At 29.5% G+C, this 17,539-nt stretch overlaps 1 protein-coding gene across 2 annotated transcripts in view; it reads right to left on the reverse strand.

Moving 5' to 3' along the window:
- The window catches only part of LOC111683149 (vesicular glutamate transporter 1), a 23,317-nt gene extending 10,422 nt beyond the window's left edge, over positions 1-12,895 (reverse strand). Inside the window, exons 1-3 of one of the 2 annotated variants that reach the window (XM_046945052.1) lie at positions 12,828-12,895; positions 11,899-12,200; positions 6,351-7,073 (exon numbers count right to left, since the gene is read on the reverse strand). In XM_046945052.1, coding sequence (XP_046801008.1) covers positions 6,351-6,400 — 50 coding nt within the window. In that variant the 5' untranslated portion in view covers positions 6,401-7,073; positions 11,899-12,200; positions 12,828-12,895. Of the gene's footprint in view, positions 1-6,350; positions 7,074-11,898; positions 12,364-12,827 lie in introns of those variants that run through there. The other variant, XM_046945051.1, reaches the window with a different exon arrangement.
- Positions 12,896-17,539: the final 4,644 nt, after the last annotated feature.

Raw genomic sequence — 17,539 nt, forward strand, 5'->3', positions numbered from 1 at the left:
GTTCAGTTCTAGTTCAGTTCTAGTTCAGTTCTAGTTCAGTTCTAGTTCAGTTCTAGTTCAGTTCTAGTTCAGTTCTAGTTCAGTTCTAGTTCAGTTCTAGTTCTTTGCTTTGTGGAAATGATAACTAGGAAACTTTATCAAAAAATTATTTTTTAAATTCATATGAATATGAAATGTTGCACTTGCCAGACCTATTAGTAAAATTATATCATTTATGAACTTTCCCAACAGAAAACGATACATAAATCTAACAAAAAAATGTTCTATATTTAACACCCACAAAAATTTAAATGTTACATTTAGTTTTCCCATTTCTTCTCACCAACTATGTTCCCATAAAAGATGTTCGTACAAATTAACTTAACTTGGTGGCAAAGTTATAATAAACTCCGGCGTCTAAGACACAGTCTCGCCATTTATTTAAGCCCTAAAACGCGACCATATTTTATATGGAATAATAGCAACAAAAACGAAACTAACCCACCAAAAAATCATCTAAAAGAAATCTATAAAATACAATAAAAATTTCAACATTCAACCAACCCACATACTGAAGTGTACAAAGATGACAATATAGAAAATTCCAAAAAAAGAAAAATAAGGATGTAAGAATAAAAAGTTGTAAAAATTATTGGCATGTTTAAGATGTCATTATACTTAAGGCACAAGAGTATGGACCATACTTGTACAGTCTTTTACTTTCACTATCTCTAAGAGAAGAGTTTGTGCGAAAAAGAAATTATAAAGTCATCGATATGTGTTTGTCAATGGATGAGAAATTCCTCAAATATGACATCGAACTCTATGGTATTCTTTTAAGTTTTTAACACAAGGACTTAAAAGAATTTGATGGATCGTATCTTTTTTGGGGGGTACGGTTTTATAGGGGCTCTAAGCGAAGTAATAGACCGATTTATGCTGTTTTCAATATTCTTCGTTCTTTAATTGATTATGATTCAAATTTCATCAAGGTTTACTTGGATACAACGATGCAAATTGATTCTGACGTATTGCTTTACTTAAAGGTGGGCGAAGGACCAAAATTGTTTATTTATTCGCGGCAAGATTTCGCACTTGTAAGCAGGCATGGTAAGTTCTTGCCCCCAATGTTATCACCGTGTTTAAAATTTTGTAATTTTTATGTTAAAATTTTGATGAAATCATGGATCCAAGAGCCTTCACGAATCTATTTTTTAATTTTGTTAATTAGTAGTGTAAGCAGTGGTCGTTATCAATAACATTAATTATTTTTTCTAATGTCTAATAAGGAATTAGTCAATGGTTCTAACCCTAGCAAAAACTTGGTATTGACTTGCAAAAAACCTTTCCAGATAGCAAAAAGAACTTCCAAAGAAGCTAAAAAGAAGTAGTAGAATTTACTTCATGGATGTACTGAAAAAGACCTGTAGTAGTTATGATTTTAACACCGGCTTGTCATAAGAGGGATTTACTTTTTATTTGATTCCAAATTCACTACATCTTAAGTCATTCTCAGGAAGTAATTTTTATGTTCTTTTATGAATGTTATTAGGAAGTGAAATTGTATTTTATAGAATACAAGTAATTTGACACAAATAATATTAACATAAGTATGAAAAAATCAATCACGTAAAAGAAATCACTTAGTGCTACTTTTGAAGTGGTGATAAATGTTATTCTTTTGGAAGTACTTCGTTTTACTTTTGCTAGAATTCTGAGACGACTGTTACAATTAAAGCTGATTGTGAAAGCAATAAGTGAACGAATTAGTAAATAATATCAAAAGAATAACTTCCTTTAAAACTCTGTTTTAAGTGACATTGTAATGAAATCTTCAGTTAAAAAATATGAGAATATTATTGAACGAATGGCTGCTGTTGCTAGCGCTGATGGTTACTTGGTATTGGAATGATATTATTCGGTTGCTAGTTGATGATGATGATGATGATGATGTACTCATAGTTAGTTGTTGAACAAAAGTGTTAAGAAAAGGAATTCCTTGCACGTTTCATGCACGTGCATGGCTGAACACGAAGCGGAAAGGGAAATGATTATGAAGTGCGTTTTGTATGATTTCCACTTCTTTTTTTCATTGTTTTTTAAAACAATACAATAAATTGTTAATAATAAAAAAAAACTAAATCAAAAAGTTAAAGGAAACGTAATAAAAAATTTAAAAAAAAACTATATTTTTAACAAACTTTTAAATTAATATCATTTTTACGCCTTCTTTTATATTTTTGGTTTTATTTCTAGTTTACTTTTAATGTTTTATTATAATGTAGTCCTTTTCACTTTTGTTTGCTGTCATTTTAATATCAAAAACATGTTATTTATTTCGAATCCTTAGAAAACAAACGTTTTTTTTCTTTCTTTACAAAATTCTCAAGAAATGCGTGAAAATGAAATTACATTTTTATTTTACATTTCTATTCATAGTCATTTACAAAAGAATCAAACTCTTTAGAAAACGTTTATCAAATAATTTTGTTTACCATTAAAACGCGTAAATGTTTCTATTGTCCTTTTAACTTCCTCACACCCAGAAACTTTCATTCATACTAACGCCAGCTCTTTATTCTTATGCTCACAAGAAATTTTCCCCTTCTATAGCATTTCTTCATTCAGAGATAATAATTCTTTATTTAGTTGAGGCAAGTTGAGTATATTTATTCATTCATTCATTCATTGCCTTTCTAACTTTCAAGTGGCGCCACAAACACTCGTTTATTTCTTATTTTCATGTTGACTGCCAGCCTGCCTTGGCTGGTTGCCTTCTTCATTCAAAATGTCAGCATCATGTCTTGAATACGAAATTAAAATTTCAAGTGTTAATATACTCGTGCTGTAAGTTAGTTAACTTGGAAACCACTCTCACCCACACACTCTATGATTTCAATACAACTCTTACTAAATGTTAGTAACTTTGGCAGGAGTTTTATTTGCAGGATTACACAGAGAAGACAATGATTTTTTTTATTTTATTAAATTTTATTAAGTTGTTGCTGAAGGTGTCGTTTGATATTTACATATCCCTTGAAATTGAATTCCAATTGATAATAGATATTTGTAATTATTTAAGGATCTTAATTGAAATTTATTGCAGCGAATCTTTTGATATGTATATGCTATTTTGTATGCAAAGTTGTATATTTTGTTTTTTTAAATTGATTACAAATTTGAGACTTTGAAATTAAAGAAATTGGATATTTATTCACATTAAGCCATCGAATACTCCTAAGGAATGAATATTAAGTAAAACAGTATAAAATTAAAATTCATTCAATCTATAGATATTTATATGAAATTTTCCAAGTGAAAACAAGTAAGAATTTATAGTCGGGCGAGGCCGACCTTATAATACCCTACATCTGTATAGGAATAAAATGTAATCTTATAAAGGGCTAAGATCAAATGAGGACCTCTTATTATAAAGCTCATCAGAGCCATTTAGAATTTGGTTTTGCAGCTTTTTGTCTAAATATGAGTATATTTGATTACAATGTTTACAAACCCTATTGGGGGGGAACAGTTGTATGGGGCCAGGTGAAATAATGAACCGATCTTAACCATTTTCAACAGGGTTCGTCCCTGGTTCAATATTAGATCATGTACCAAAGGTTTACATGGACGGACAGACAGACGGGACAGTATACCAATCGACTAAGAAAATGATTCTGGTGGGTATAGGACCAATATTATTGTGCGTTACAAACATCAGCACAAGAATTTTAAAAATTTGAAAATACATTCCAATTGTAAAATAAATCCCAAAACTACTCTCCTGAAACGTTGTTAACACAAATGAGCGACCAAAAGTATTAATGTCGAAGTGCTTTATGTGAGTCCCACGGTGATACTTTTTCAATCACTGGGTGAGTAAAAAGTAAACAACTCACCACTGCCTCTTTTGTGTATCTTACACGTAGGTTGCAATTTTTGTACATGGATTGAGACGGTGAACTATCTAATCTCTGACCATTGCTGCCCCATTGCTTAATTTCCGAGATGTAAAACATCACTACCGTTTACAACCACACAGATGGGATGGCCTCTATTGATTTGACAACAGCACCTAGAGACTTAACCGAAGTACGAATCCATCAAATAAGCCGAGACTTTGTTCTTACTCACAGGGACACACTGTGGTAATTCTGGTGGTGGTGGTGGGAGGCCCGCCGTTCCCCATATTCATTCTGAACATATCCCGAAATATTAACTTCACCTTACATCGGTTCTTCAACCGAAACTTACACTTCTCGCGAATTTGGGTTTTAACCACAGCCACTGCTAGCAACTCGCCACCTGTAGTAACAGATTATGTGGTTCTCTGGTTGTAAACATTAATTTGTAGTCCGGGCCGACTAGAGTACACCAAAATGGGATCTGTCATCAAGGATTCATGCCCAGAGGGCCGACGAAAAGTATGATACGAGACATTTTCAATAAATTTCCTTTTTAAGGGAAATTTTCAATAATTTTCCTCTTTAAGGTAAATTTTAAAAATATTTCTTATTAATATTCAATAAATTTTCTTTTTAAGGGATATTTTCAATAATTTTTTAAGAAATTTAACAACAATTTTCTAAAGGAATTTTTCAAGATATTTCCTTTTTTTAAGAATAAAATTTGAGAGAAATTTGTAATAGATTTTCTTTAAAAAGGAACTTTTATTTTTATTTTTTTTTATTTTTTAAAAGAAATTTTCAATAAATTTCATCTTTAAAGTAAAGTTTTAAAATATTACTTATTAACAGGGAAACCAAAATATGCAAATGCATGTTTTTTGTGGTGCGTCGTATGGACTCATGGAAAAGATATTTACACTTTTCAGACCAATTTGAGAATTTTGGCATCGATTTGTTAGAGCATATTTTTGCATATTTTACCCATAAGAGCATAATTTTACATGATTTGACTTTTTAGCATATTTAAGGCATATTTTCGAGTTTTTAGAGCATATTTTACTCTTTTAGCGCATTTTTGATGTTTTCGCTTTTTTTCTTTGTTATACATTTTTAATTTTTTTTCAAAACTTTATTTAAAAAAAAATCAATTTTTTTATTTTTTTTTTTTTTTTATTTTTAGCCTATTTTACAATTGTGAAAAAAATTTCGTTATGTTATAGTTTTTTATTTAATAAAGCATTATATTTTAAATCGGACATAAAACCGATTACTTTTGATTTCATGAGACCAATCCATTTTTATAGTTTAAAAAATTAATTATTGGAATTTATGACAAAACCGAATAAAATGTCAGTTTAAAAGCTATGAATACAATTGGAAGAAATGTGTCAAACTTTGTCGTTTGAAATATGTTTTTTGGGGACCAAATGGTTTCATGTTATTTATTGGTTATCTGAACGTAAAACGGAATTCTATTATACTAGTTCTTCAAACTATGAGATGAAACATTTATAAACAAATTTTGTAGGATATAGAATATGACATTAAACATTTATTATTTCATTACAATTTCAGTCTTTTTGAGCTTTTCAATGTTAAAAAATAATAAAAAACTTCATTTTTGGAGCATATATTTTAAATTTTAAGAGCATATTTTGAGTTTTTACGGCATATTTAAAGCGCTTAAAACACTTTTTTTAGAGCATGTTTTCGGTTTCCCTGCTTATTAATTTTCCATAAATTTCCCTTTTAGGAGATATTTTCAATAACATTTTTTTGACAAATTTTTAAAAAATTTCCTTGTTAAGAGAAATGTTTTATAAATTTCCTTATTTTTCAAAGAAATTTTCAATAAATTTGGTTGGTTAGTAAGTCAGTTAGTAAGTTAGTTAGCTAGTTAGTTAGTTAATTAGTTAGTTAGTTAGTTAGTTAGTTAGTTAGTTAGTTAGTTAGTTAGTTAGTTAGTTAGTTAGTTAGTTAGTTAGTAAGTTAGTTAGTTAGTTAGTTAGTTAGTTAGGTAGTTAGTTAACTAGATATTCAACAAATTGTCTTAGTACTTCGGAATCAAGTTAAAATTCAACATAAAAGATTTTTTATAAAAATAAAAAATATATATTTCATTTTGTAGAGGATCATCTAGTCTACCATATCTAACTATACTTTCCTACATTTTAAACATAATTTTCTTTAACTAAATTTTTGGTAATAATTTTACAAACTCATCAATTTTTTTCCAGATTAATCCCATACTTAAACAATATCAATGACCATTCTATTCAGTCTACTAATCCCATTCACTGGTCCGTTAAATTAAATTTTTGTTATTTCTTTTTTAACAAGGATTGTACTATCAAAGCATAACATTGATAGCAGTGATAATCATAATTTATAAAATTTTTTTGTTTCCAGATAAAAGTTAACAAATCACAGTTAAAATATATGTATATAAACAGAGTTACTCACCCACTAAAAACTCCTGTGGCTTTTTCCTTAAACGCCGTTAAACCCTTCATGTTGTTGGAAAAGTTAAAAACTCTTTTTTTGTGACTTTAAATGATTTTGTACTTTTGTGGTTGGTTGTTGTTGTTGTTGATGATGTTTTTGTTTATAAGGATTCAATGCGGGTGGTCGTTTTTAGCGCATAAAATTTGAAAATTTTGAACTACAAAACTTTGGCGTACGTTTCACACGATAATTTTAATACTTAAAATAACACTTTTTTTTCATTTGTTCACACGTTGCTTTTAAGTTTGATTTGATTTCAACAAATTACAAATTGAAATGGAACTTTGGTTTTATTTCGTATTTTTCAATTTACTTTTTATATCCTTTAACACTTGGTGGGTGGTGGTTGCTTGTTATTGTGTTAGTTTGTAGTATATCCCGTCGTTTATAATCTAGTTTTATGTGTCTTTCTCTGTATTTTTATTACAGAACAGGCTTAATAATTATTTCTAGCGATTTGCTGACTATTGTCGGTTCATTGGTGTATCCATAATTCCATTTAATTTATTTATAATGAAATCACGGTAGTCATCATCAACTTTATCGTCATCATCACCATCATTGTGCTCACTTTTACGGGGCTTGAACTTAAGTTAGTAGTTCTTATTGTAGATTTGTTGTATGAATACGCGTTTGTGCCAAATTGGCAGTTATGGGTCATTTTCATTTTACTTTTGCCTCCTGTAACGATAAACAATAAAAGAAAAAAAGAATAAACGAACGAAAAACAAATTGGAATTTAGTCATGCTCATTTGCTGATAAGCGTATATTGAAAGTTATATAATAATTTTGTAGAATTATGGAATTGTTTTTTGTCTATATATACATATACATATGTATGTTATATATTTCCTGCCATTCATAACCGAAAACATGGCAACCAACATAAGCCGATTATATTCATAAATTTTACTTTCTTCAAAAGTATGAGTTTTACAAAATTTTGCTGATGAAATTTACAAATATTACGTTTGTAATGAATATTTTTATGTTTATATGTGTGTTCTATATAAAGTTATTTTTGATAATAAAAACAACAGCAACAAAAAATCATTTAGTTTTATCTACTTCAAAGGATTTTTTATTATTTTTATTTGTAGGAACTTTTTAAGCGGATTGGTATCTTAAAAAAGAACAATCAAAGAAATATTTTTGCAATTAAATTTAATGTTATTCATAAAAGCTCAAATATTACAAAATTTTGTGAACACGCCTTATTCAAAGGGGCGTGGCTTGTTTTAAACTTTAGTCCTCTTAAAAGCGGATCATGCAAGCTGAGTTTTCATCATTATTTAAAAAAAATTTAATCGTCCTCACTAGGGTTTTTAATTTGTATACCCTACACCACTTTAGTGGGGAGAGAACGGCTCAGATTCAGTTCCTAAGATTATTTAGCTATGTCCGTCTGTCCGTCAACCTTGTAATCAAACTACAGGTCGCAATTTTGAAGATAATTCAATGAAATTTGGTACTTGATCTTCTATTGACCCTTGGACGGAGTCTATTGAAAATGATTAAGATCGGTTCATTATTTCACCTAGCCCCCATACAACTGAACCCGCCGAAAAGGGCCCCCATACTCGTATCTTGACAAAAAGCTGCAAAACAAAGTTTTGGACTAGTCTTGATGATCCTCATGAACTTTATAATTATAGGACCTCATTTGACTCTAGCCTGTTTAAAAAGCCCCCTTCAATGTCAACAGTTGTATTCAACAATAAATACTTAAGCCATTTATCTATCTGAGTCAATTTTAAACCATTTTTGGAAATATTTAAAAATAATAGAAAAAAAGTCGAAACTTGAGACCTAGAATCCAAATCTGGCCTTAGACTTTCTCTATTACATCTGGGATTATAGAGAACTGGGATTAAGAAAACGCCATTTTTGGTCCTTTCTAAGACGATATAACTTTGAAAGACCATTTTATTAGCTTTAAACTAAAGGTTTAATATCTGACATGTCTTCTTACTTCTTCGAGATATCATCAGCTAAAACATAACAACTCAAAGTTGATTTTTACAACCAGAACAACTATAGTGCGGAAAGTATAATGTTTGTAAATACCGTATAACGAACGAAAATATCGGATCCACACCTACCTTTCAATGTTACAATCGACTCAAACTCACTTTCTGATTCACCTTAACGATGTCCGACCATCCGTCAACTTTAACGGGTGATATCTCACTAACTACAATATATTTTAAATCAGAATAAACTTTCAGATGATATACAAACATTTTATAAATAAAGTTGTCTTCGAGCAGCTATAACGTCTTAAAAATGGCGTTATTTCCAAACTTCAAGTCTCAATATCTAAAATCTCAGGTGTGATGTAGAAAACTCGAATTCAGCGGGACTCAGCCCTTTAGAGATTTTTATTATGGTCACCGGGTTAAAAATTTATCGGCCTATATTATCATCATCATGTTCAAGAAAATAAAATATTCAAAATTTTAATTTTGAACGCGATTCATAAAGTGTAAATGTTTCTTAATTTCGGAAATGGTATATAGACGCAATTACAAAATTTGGCGACGTTACGCAAGCAGCCTACGCTAATTACCATATTTAGTATGTTTGTTTAAATGTTAATTGTCTTTGGTTATTAATTTTTTTGCTACACTGTTCCGAGTTTTGAAATCAAGTACACATCGATCTTAAATCAAGCCCATTATGGTAATAATTCAAGCTTATTTTTTATCTCAAGTCAAGTATGAGTATGATTTGGATTAAAACGAATAATAATATTTTGCGAATTCTTTAGGTGTATCATTTTTGTTTTAATTTCTTACACTATGGGACATATTTTTAATTAGTAATCCATAATTTTTAAATAAAAAATATTAATATAATTTTATAAAGAACATTTTTAAATAACGTACGAGACACATCGTATCTGATAGATTTTTTCCGGATTTTTTTTAGGTTATAAAATATATTTTTTGAAAATATATGCATACACACTTCAACAAATCAAAAGGAGTATATAGTAGGCAGACCTACTATATACATGTTTAAACAATTTATAGATAAAAATAAAAAACTGGAGTTAAGTATATCGCGACTAGGGTTAAATATGGACCGATCCTCATATAATTCTAGGGTGTGCCAAATTTTATCATAATACTAATGATAAGATGTGAGTTATAACGTTTAAGTGTTTTTCTGAAATTAAACTTTGAATGGAACTAGGGTCAAATGAGGTCCAATCGTTATGAAAATCGGCATTAAGTTTTAGGCTTATAAACACTTTAGATCTGCCGATCTAAATGTTAACAGAATCAAGAGCTATAAAGTGATATTTTCCGATACGCTTGTATGGTGTTAAAATAGATCGATTTCAAAAATGTTCAACAGTCTTCGTCTTTGGTGCTACAAAAGATCATATACCAAATTTTTTAGAATTATCTTCAAAAATGCCGAAGATATAAGGGTTTTATTTTTTCAGTCGTGGTTTATCTTTTCATGGAATTGCCTATATATGGAGCGAAAAACCCCGGTAGAAAAGTATCGAAATAGATAAAGTCCGTTGTAAAAAGAATATAGAATTTTGTCATTTTGACAATGTTGTCATTACAACAAAGCATTGTTATCATATTCATTACACTTTGTGTCATTTCGCAAATTCATCGGTGTGTCTTCGCAAACGAATTGTTGTCATTTCAAGAACACAACGTTTTGTTTGGCCACATAGTGTTGTCAATTTGGTGACACAGTATATTTTTTATATTTTTGTTGTTAATTTGACAACTATACTTTAAAAATGGATGTTATTAATAAATTTGTAAACACATTGGTATCACTTTGATACTAGGCGTGTATAATTTGTTAACGTCTTTCTTCCCTCTGTGTATATTTTAAAAAAAGTTCATTGGAATCGAATCTTGTTCAGCAATCACCGTGAGTAGAAGTTACAAGATTTGTTACTAAATTTAGAATAGAGACAAATCGTAGGATTTAATCTGTTAATGTCATGGGTCAAAAAACACACTTGTTTATATTGAAAATTTCTGATTTCGAAAACTTTAAACGGCGATAAACTTTTTTCACATACTTTTCTTTACTTTAGTTTTAAAAAAAAAAATTTTATAAAAATAATAACCCCAAAATTCTGGTTTTTCCCCATCTTTGCATTATAGAAGTGCGAAGACATAATTTGTTATGGCATTATATTGAAAAGTATGTAAATGGGTAAATGGTTACAATTACAGGTCATTACCAAGTTTTGAAGTCAATAAACATCACTTCCACCGAAGTTAAAAAAAAATAATTTAGTTTTACTTTTGAATTGGTAATTAATGTTATTCTTTTGGAAATACTTTCACTGTGTGTTCCTCTATATTTGAATGGAACAATATGATACCTTTTTGTTTTGAAATTTCAAGTGGGCGAAATGCCACGCCTATATTAAGAAAATATTAAATACGTATATTTGAGATAATATAACAGTTAGAGTTCTCAAATTTTGTCGGAGCGACTTTAGTGTAATTATGATTATTTAGAACAAAAAGTGGGCGGACTACCATTAAGGGGCGTGGTACCTCCAATGAAATACAAAAAAATCGCTAATCTAGAAAACTATTACAGTTGGAATCTTAAAAATTTGCACGAGTAACTTTAACATCCATGTAAATATTTTAAGAAATAAATTGATGGACTCCCATGAGGGGAGCAGCACCTCCCATATTAAAAATATACAAAAATACGTTTATCTGGAAAACTTAACTAAATTCTTCAAATTTTGCACTAAGAACTTTAATATTCATCTGAAAATTTTTGGAAAAAAAGGAGCGGACTTTCATCTTGAGGGGGAGGGGGGTTAGTCTTGGAGTCACCATTTGAATTAAATAGAAAAATTTGTATATCTGAGAAACTATTAGAGCAAATTTTATTTAAATAACTTTGACATTCATGTGAACATTCAGAGAATAACGGGTGGTCTATCAAAGAGGGGGGCGGTCTTTGCCCCTCTCATATGAATTATATACAAAATTTCGTTTATCTGAGAAACTAACGGAACATGATTCTTCAAATTTAGCAAGAAGAACTTTATTATATATTTGAACCTTTTAGAGAAGAAAGGGCGGACTGTAAGTCCCCATATGAATTAATCAGAAAAATATCTGAGAAACTATTAGAGCTAGAATTTTCAAATTCTAAATGAACAACTTTGACATTCATATGAACATTTTGAGAATAACGGTCGGACTTTCAATAGGTTTCTTGGCACTTCCTATGTGAATTAAATACAAAATTTCATTTATCTGAGAAACTATTAGATTTTTTTAAAATTTTCAGCGATTACATTAAAATTTTAATAAACATCCGGAAAATTAGCAAATTGTTATCAAAATTATTAAGTGAGTTGTTTCTTTATTTTGCTTTTAGGATAGCGAAGTACACTGGGTACAGCTTGTATATATATAATTTTTAATAAATTTTTTTAAATTTATGTTAAATTAACTTATAATTTACATAAAATATTTACAAATTACTTACATATTTCTTTTAGAATAATCCAAAGTAAATTTTGAGGTTATGTAACACAATCAAAGAAATACGCTTAACGATGATGATGTCATTAATTGTAATCCAAGGACTCAGTCCAAATTTTATTTTAAAACATAAAATTGTGATACGATTTTAACACTCACATACATATATACGTACGATTACGATTTTAAAGAATTTTTTTTATAATATTTAACGATTAAAAGAAACGTTATAACATATTTAAGGTACACAAATTACGATAATGATAAAATAATGTTACGATTTTATAGTTATTATATATATATACACTGAAAAAATTATTGTGTGAAATTATTAATTAAAGAATAAATTGTTTGCAACAAAAAAAAACAACGAAAAATTAACGAAATTTTCTCAAACTTAAACGATTTGAAGTGACATTTTTTCAGACAGAGCTAGTGGTTTGTAGAGACAAACCAGCGACCCGTTTAGAACTCTGTATGAAGACTGTAATTGTAACAGAAATGTTGTACGATATATATTAAAGGTAAGAAAACAAATTTGAATTTGCTACTTTTGAGGATCGGAGGTGGGTTGTAGATATACACATATGTATATAAGTATATACTGGAATGTTGTATATAGGAATATATGTATATAAAGCCAAAAAACTGGAAGTATTATATAAATATGGAAACAACTCTCTTTTTTTTTCTTAATGGAAAGAACTCAAAATCAGACTTATGATGCAATCTATATATCTTGGAAATTTGTTACGGCAAAGGGGGTAGGAGAAGGATATGCTATTTTTTTCTTTATAGAAAATATAAAAAATTTTCACTTTATGGAAAGTTTACAAAAATTTCCATTTTTTTTTAACACAAAAAGCGAAAAAAACACTATTTGTTATAAAAACAAAAATAATTTTTTTTAATTATATATTTTTTTAAACCGACCTCTTTATTTTGCTCTTTAGAGTTTAATAGAACCGTTTTATACCGTTTTTTACACCACACAACAGGACTACAAACGAAGAACTACTGTATGAATTCTTAAGACCTGAAAAATACCAGCAATGGACCAAATTATGCTAAAATCAAAGCATAAACTTAACTATTTCTCTCTTGCTTTTACGCTTAAGAGCAAAAGAGCAAGCACTAGTGTGGTGAAAAGCTTGTGGCTGCTTTCAAACCTGCGCATTTTACAGCACATAAGTTTGAAGTAAAGGAATTTTTTTTTTAAACACACACACACTAAGTAAGGGTTTCTTTAGTGAAAAATGTCCTTTTTGCATTTATTAACTGTAGCAATGTTAAATTGGGTGGTGGTTTTTCCATTCCAAATAGTGGTAAGGTTTGCCACCTGTTCTCTGTTAGCCAATCATTTCTCAGCTAAGGTGGAGTTTTCTATTTGACCATTCTCCTAATGGAAAATTCTATAGAATTGTTTTTGTTGTTGTTTTCCCTGCTAAACTGTCTCTCATCGTTTTTGAAACAATAAATATTTATTGTATTTTTTATTCGTTTTTTTTTTTACTCATACGTTTAAATCATGGAATTTTGTGTTTTTCTATATATGAGCAGATTTTTAACGTTTTTCATTCGAAAATCACTACAAAAATCTAGGGAAAATATTTCTTATAACATTCAAGCAATTCAGCCATTCTATGGAAATGTTGATTGTTTTAGGGCTTTTAAATATCTTTAAGGTAAATGTGTTGGTAGTAGTATATATAAGAGTATATATATATACATATGTATGTATGTGTACAGTCACAGCTAGTATTTTTTGAAATGTTTAATCACGTTCGAGTCATTTATGACTCTTCGGCACGATTAAAATGATCATATATGCGCTCATTTTCTGATCATAAATGATACATTCGTCGGAAGAAAATGCTACCCTATCCGCGACACTTCTAAACGAGTCGTTTATGAGCCTCACTTCTGATCAGTTCTGACTCATTTTTTAATCTATTTTGTGTCATTTTTGAGTCTTTTCTGAGTAATTTTTAGGTTTGTTACAAAAACAACAGAAAACAGTGCGAAATTTGACTACAAACTAAATTAGAAAACATCATATTTCAAACTTCTGGATGACCTATTTATGATTAGTATACATTTTGTTATGTTTTTTTTTTTCAAATAAATCAGATTTCAAACATTAATTGGAATTATTTAGACTTAGAAAAGAGTCGTTTCTGAACACCATTTCTAATCAGTTTTGACTCATTTTTGAATCGTTTTTGAGCCATTTTTGAGTGTAAATGTTGCTATTTCATTACAAACAAAAACAATTTTATAAAGAACAATTTTAGATCTTCCAACTGCTTGAAATATGATCACAAAATAAGTTTAAAAAAATCATCATATTTTAAACACTAGGATGATTAATTTATTATTGTTATATACATCTTTTTCTTCATTTTTCAAATATTCAGTTTTCAATCATATATCGGGATCATTTTCGAGTCATTTTTTAAACGCTCAACTTACTAATCACTTTTAGGTCATCAATAGAAGTCAAAAATAACTCAGATTACTAATTAATCATTCTAAAATCTTCCAAATGCTAGCTGGGCAACTACAAAATAAATTTATAAACAATCATTTTTCGAACACCGGGAAGAATTATTTGTGATCGCTGCATATTTTATTAATGTTTTTAAAATAAATCAGATTTAAACATTGGAATTATTAAGGCTAGGAAGGAAAGAAAATCGACTTAATATATACCACATTATTTGAAATAATTATACAGTTAATTGTATAAACAAAATGAGAATTATATCAACTCATTTTAGGCTACACAAAAAATTATTTGTCACTTTTTCTAAAAGAGTTTATTCTGAGCCCTTTTTCTAATCAGTTTCAACTCATTTCTTAATCGTTTTCGTGTCATTTTTAAGTGTAAGTGTTGCTATTTCATTACAAACAAAAACAATTACATAAAGGACAATTTTAAATCTTTCAACTGCATGAAATATGATCACAAAATAAGTTTAAAAAAATCATCATATTTTAAACACCAGGATGATCAATTAATGATTGCTATACATTTTTTATTGTTTTTTTTTTAATAATCAGTTTTCAATCATATATTGGAAACATTTTCGAATAATTTTTTAAACGTCCAACTTATTAATAATTTTTCTTTTGGTCATCAAAAGGAGTCAAAAATTACTTAATTTACTGATTAATCATCCAACAATCTTCCAAATGTTAGCTGGGTTATACTATATACAACATATTTACTTTATATACATATAGTATATATGTACATTGTCTATTTGTTTGTGTATTTTAAGTTAAATGTAGCAGTTTTGCTGACATTGTTGTCAGCCATTTTGAATTTCTATGTTGGCGTTTGTTTTCTCTTTTTTTTTTTCTTTTTAATATTTTTTTTACTTCCATTCATTTGTTAAGTTTGGGTTCAAAAATTTGACATTTAGTTGGAATATTTTTTAGTGTAGGCTTTAGTTTCCATAAATCAATAAAAAAAATTCTTTAATAAAAACTGTAGATTTCATCGGTTAAAGGTCGTTTAAAAACGTAATCATACGTTGACATTTTTTCAAAATTAAAAAAAAAACGTTTAAAACTCCACATCAGTAATTGTAACAGCAATTACAACCTACAGGCGTTTTTTAATGTTTGATCAAACTATAATTTTTCAGGGAAAATGACCTACACAACTTTAGTGTCGCTAGAACAACCTTAGGTTCTTCGCTACCCAATTAAAATACATATAAAAAAGTACACAAAAAATGTAATAAAAAAGTACCATTTTACCTCCCTCCCTCCCTTCTTCATCTAGGAATATACTTTTTCGAAAATTAAGTTTAAAAAATATTTTATGTTTAAATCTAAACATCACAGATAAAACTCTTATAACTCAAATCTGCATTAATTTGTTCCGGATAAAAAGGTCTTACAAAAAGTACCAAACAATTCAACCGAATTTGATGCTATAATTGCCTTAGTACCCGAATTCTAAAATAATATACCAATAGCTTATGTTGTGTGAGTAAATAAACAATTTTTCAAATTTTATCAAAAAATGGCTCAATGATTTCGAATAAAATAAAATTTCCCGTTTTTCCCCCTTTTATGATACTTTTTTCCCAAAGTAATAACAATTATTATGTTAAAATAAATATTAAAGAGTTATATCTAATAAGAATACGACAATAATTCGTAAAAAGTTTTCTTAATAAAAAAGTACGAAAAATATAATTTTCTCCCTTTTACACCAAAAAAGGGACTGAATTTTAAAAAAAAGTACACAACAGGTGTCTCATAATTTTGAAAGATGTATTCAAAATATTTACCAAACTTTTATTATATTTATTAGGTAAAAAGTTATAAAGGTCTTAAAAAGGTACCTTAAAAGTAAGAACTCTGAAAAAGTACCAGACACCCATCTGCTCCTTTTAAGAGTAGAAGTAGAAGCAATTAAAGTTTGTCTGGTATTACTAATATTGCATAAGATAATCAAACCTATTTAACACCTTTTTACCCCCAAATATACAAATATCCAAAAATCCCTCCTTAGAGGATCTACATATCCAAATTGACATCTACTGTCAAAATTTCATGATTCTAGTATTAACCGTTTGGCCTGTGCGACGATGAATCAGTCAGACAGTAACGCTACTCTTTTATATACATAGAGGATTAGTCCTATAACCATATTTGTGTATAACAATTCACGAGATCGATTTAGCTCTATTCGTGAGTCTGTTCGTTAACCCATGTGAACCCTGTCTCAATACCTTGTTGGTATTCGAAGATAATTTAATGATATAATCTTCTAGGATGATTGTTCTATATGGCTCACGGTCATTTTGTATGTAATATATGAAACCTAACGTATATGTATAGATATTATGGATCCTTATGAAAATCTCAGTCAATTTAGCTATATCCGTCTGTCTGCCTGACAAGCTTAGATTTCCACAGATTTACTTTGGGCACAATTGAATATTCGACAATTCGTATAGATTCCCAAATTAGGCCAATTCAAACGTCCGAATTCGGGTGTCTAACAAGGCAGGGCAATTACAGAGAATATGTCTCTTCTTCATTCTCATTCTGACAACTCCTACAAATATACAGTGGCCAGTATTAATCGATAACAGCGTGGCAAGTTGTAGTGTATGAAAATCAAGGAGATTATTAGACCTGCTATATTCATATGAGGCTACAGAACTCTAGCAATCGAACATGTGTGTTCACGCGACCATGGGTATGTGTAATAGAGCAACAGTTTTCAATAATCTGCCTCTTTACTGAAAGAAGTCGAACTCCGCAGAATTTCCAGTTCGCTTAGCGTGGACACTTTTGTGAAAGTGTCCCACCGAGGACTCCCCCCGGGGCATGTTACCTTGGCGAGACCACCGCCTTGGTGTTATTGCAATCCCGGGGTATAAAGAGGGCCCAAAACCTCCAGTCTGACCGGGACTGAAAAATTCGCTGTTTCAGTCTACTGTTTGGCGTAGTCCTTGCATAGATTGGCAGAGGTCAGACCAGAGCACCGCATAATCTGGTACTACGGTTGAGTCAGTTGGTTGAGGTTCCTTCGGGATCCACGTAGTGGCTGTGGTTTAAACCCAAATTCGCGGGAAGAGTAAGTGGCGGTTAAAGGACTGATGCATGATAATAGTCAA

The sequence above is a fragment of the Lucilia cuprina genome, chromosome 2 (assembly GCF_022045245.1).
Source record: "Lucilia cuprina isolate Lc7/37 chromosome 2, ASM2204524v1, whole genome shotgun sequence".
Classification (NCBI taxonomy): Eukaryota; Metazoa; Arthropoda; class Insecta; order Diptera; family Calliphoridae; genus Lucilia; species Lucilia cuprina.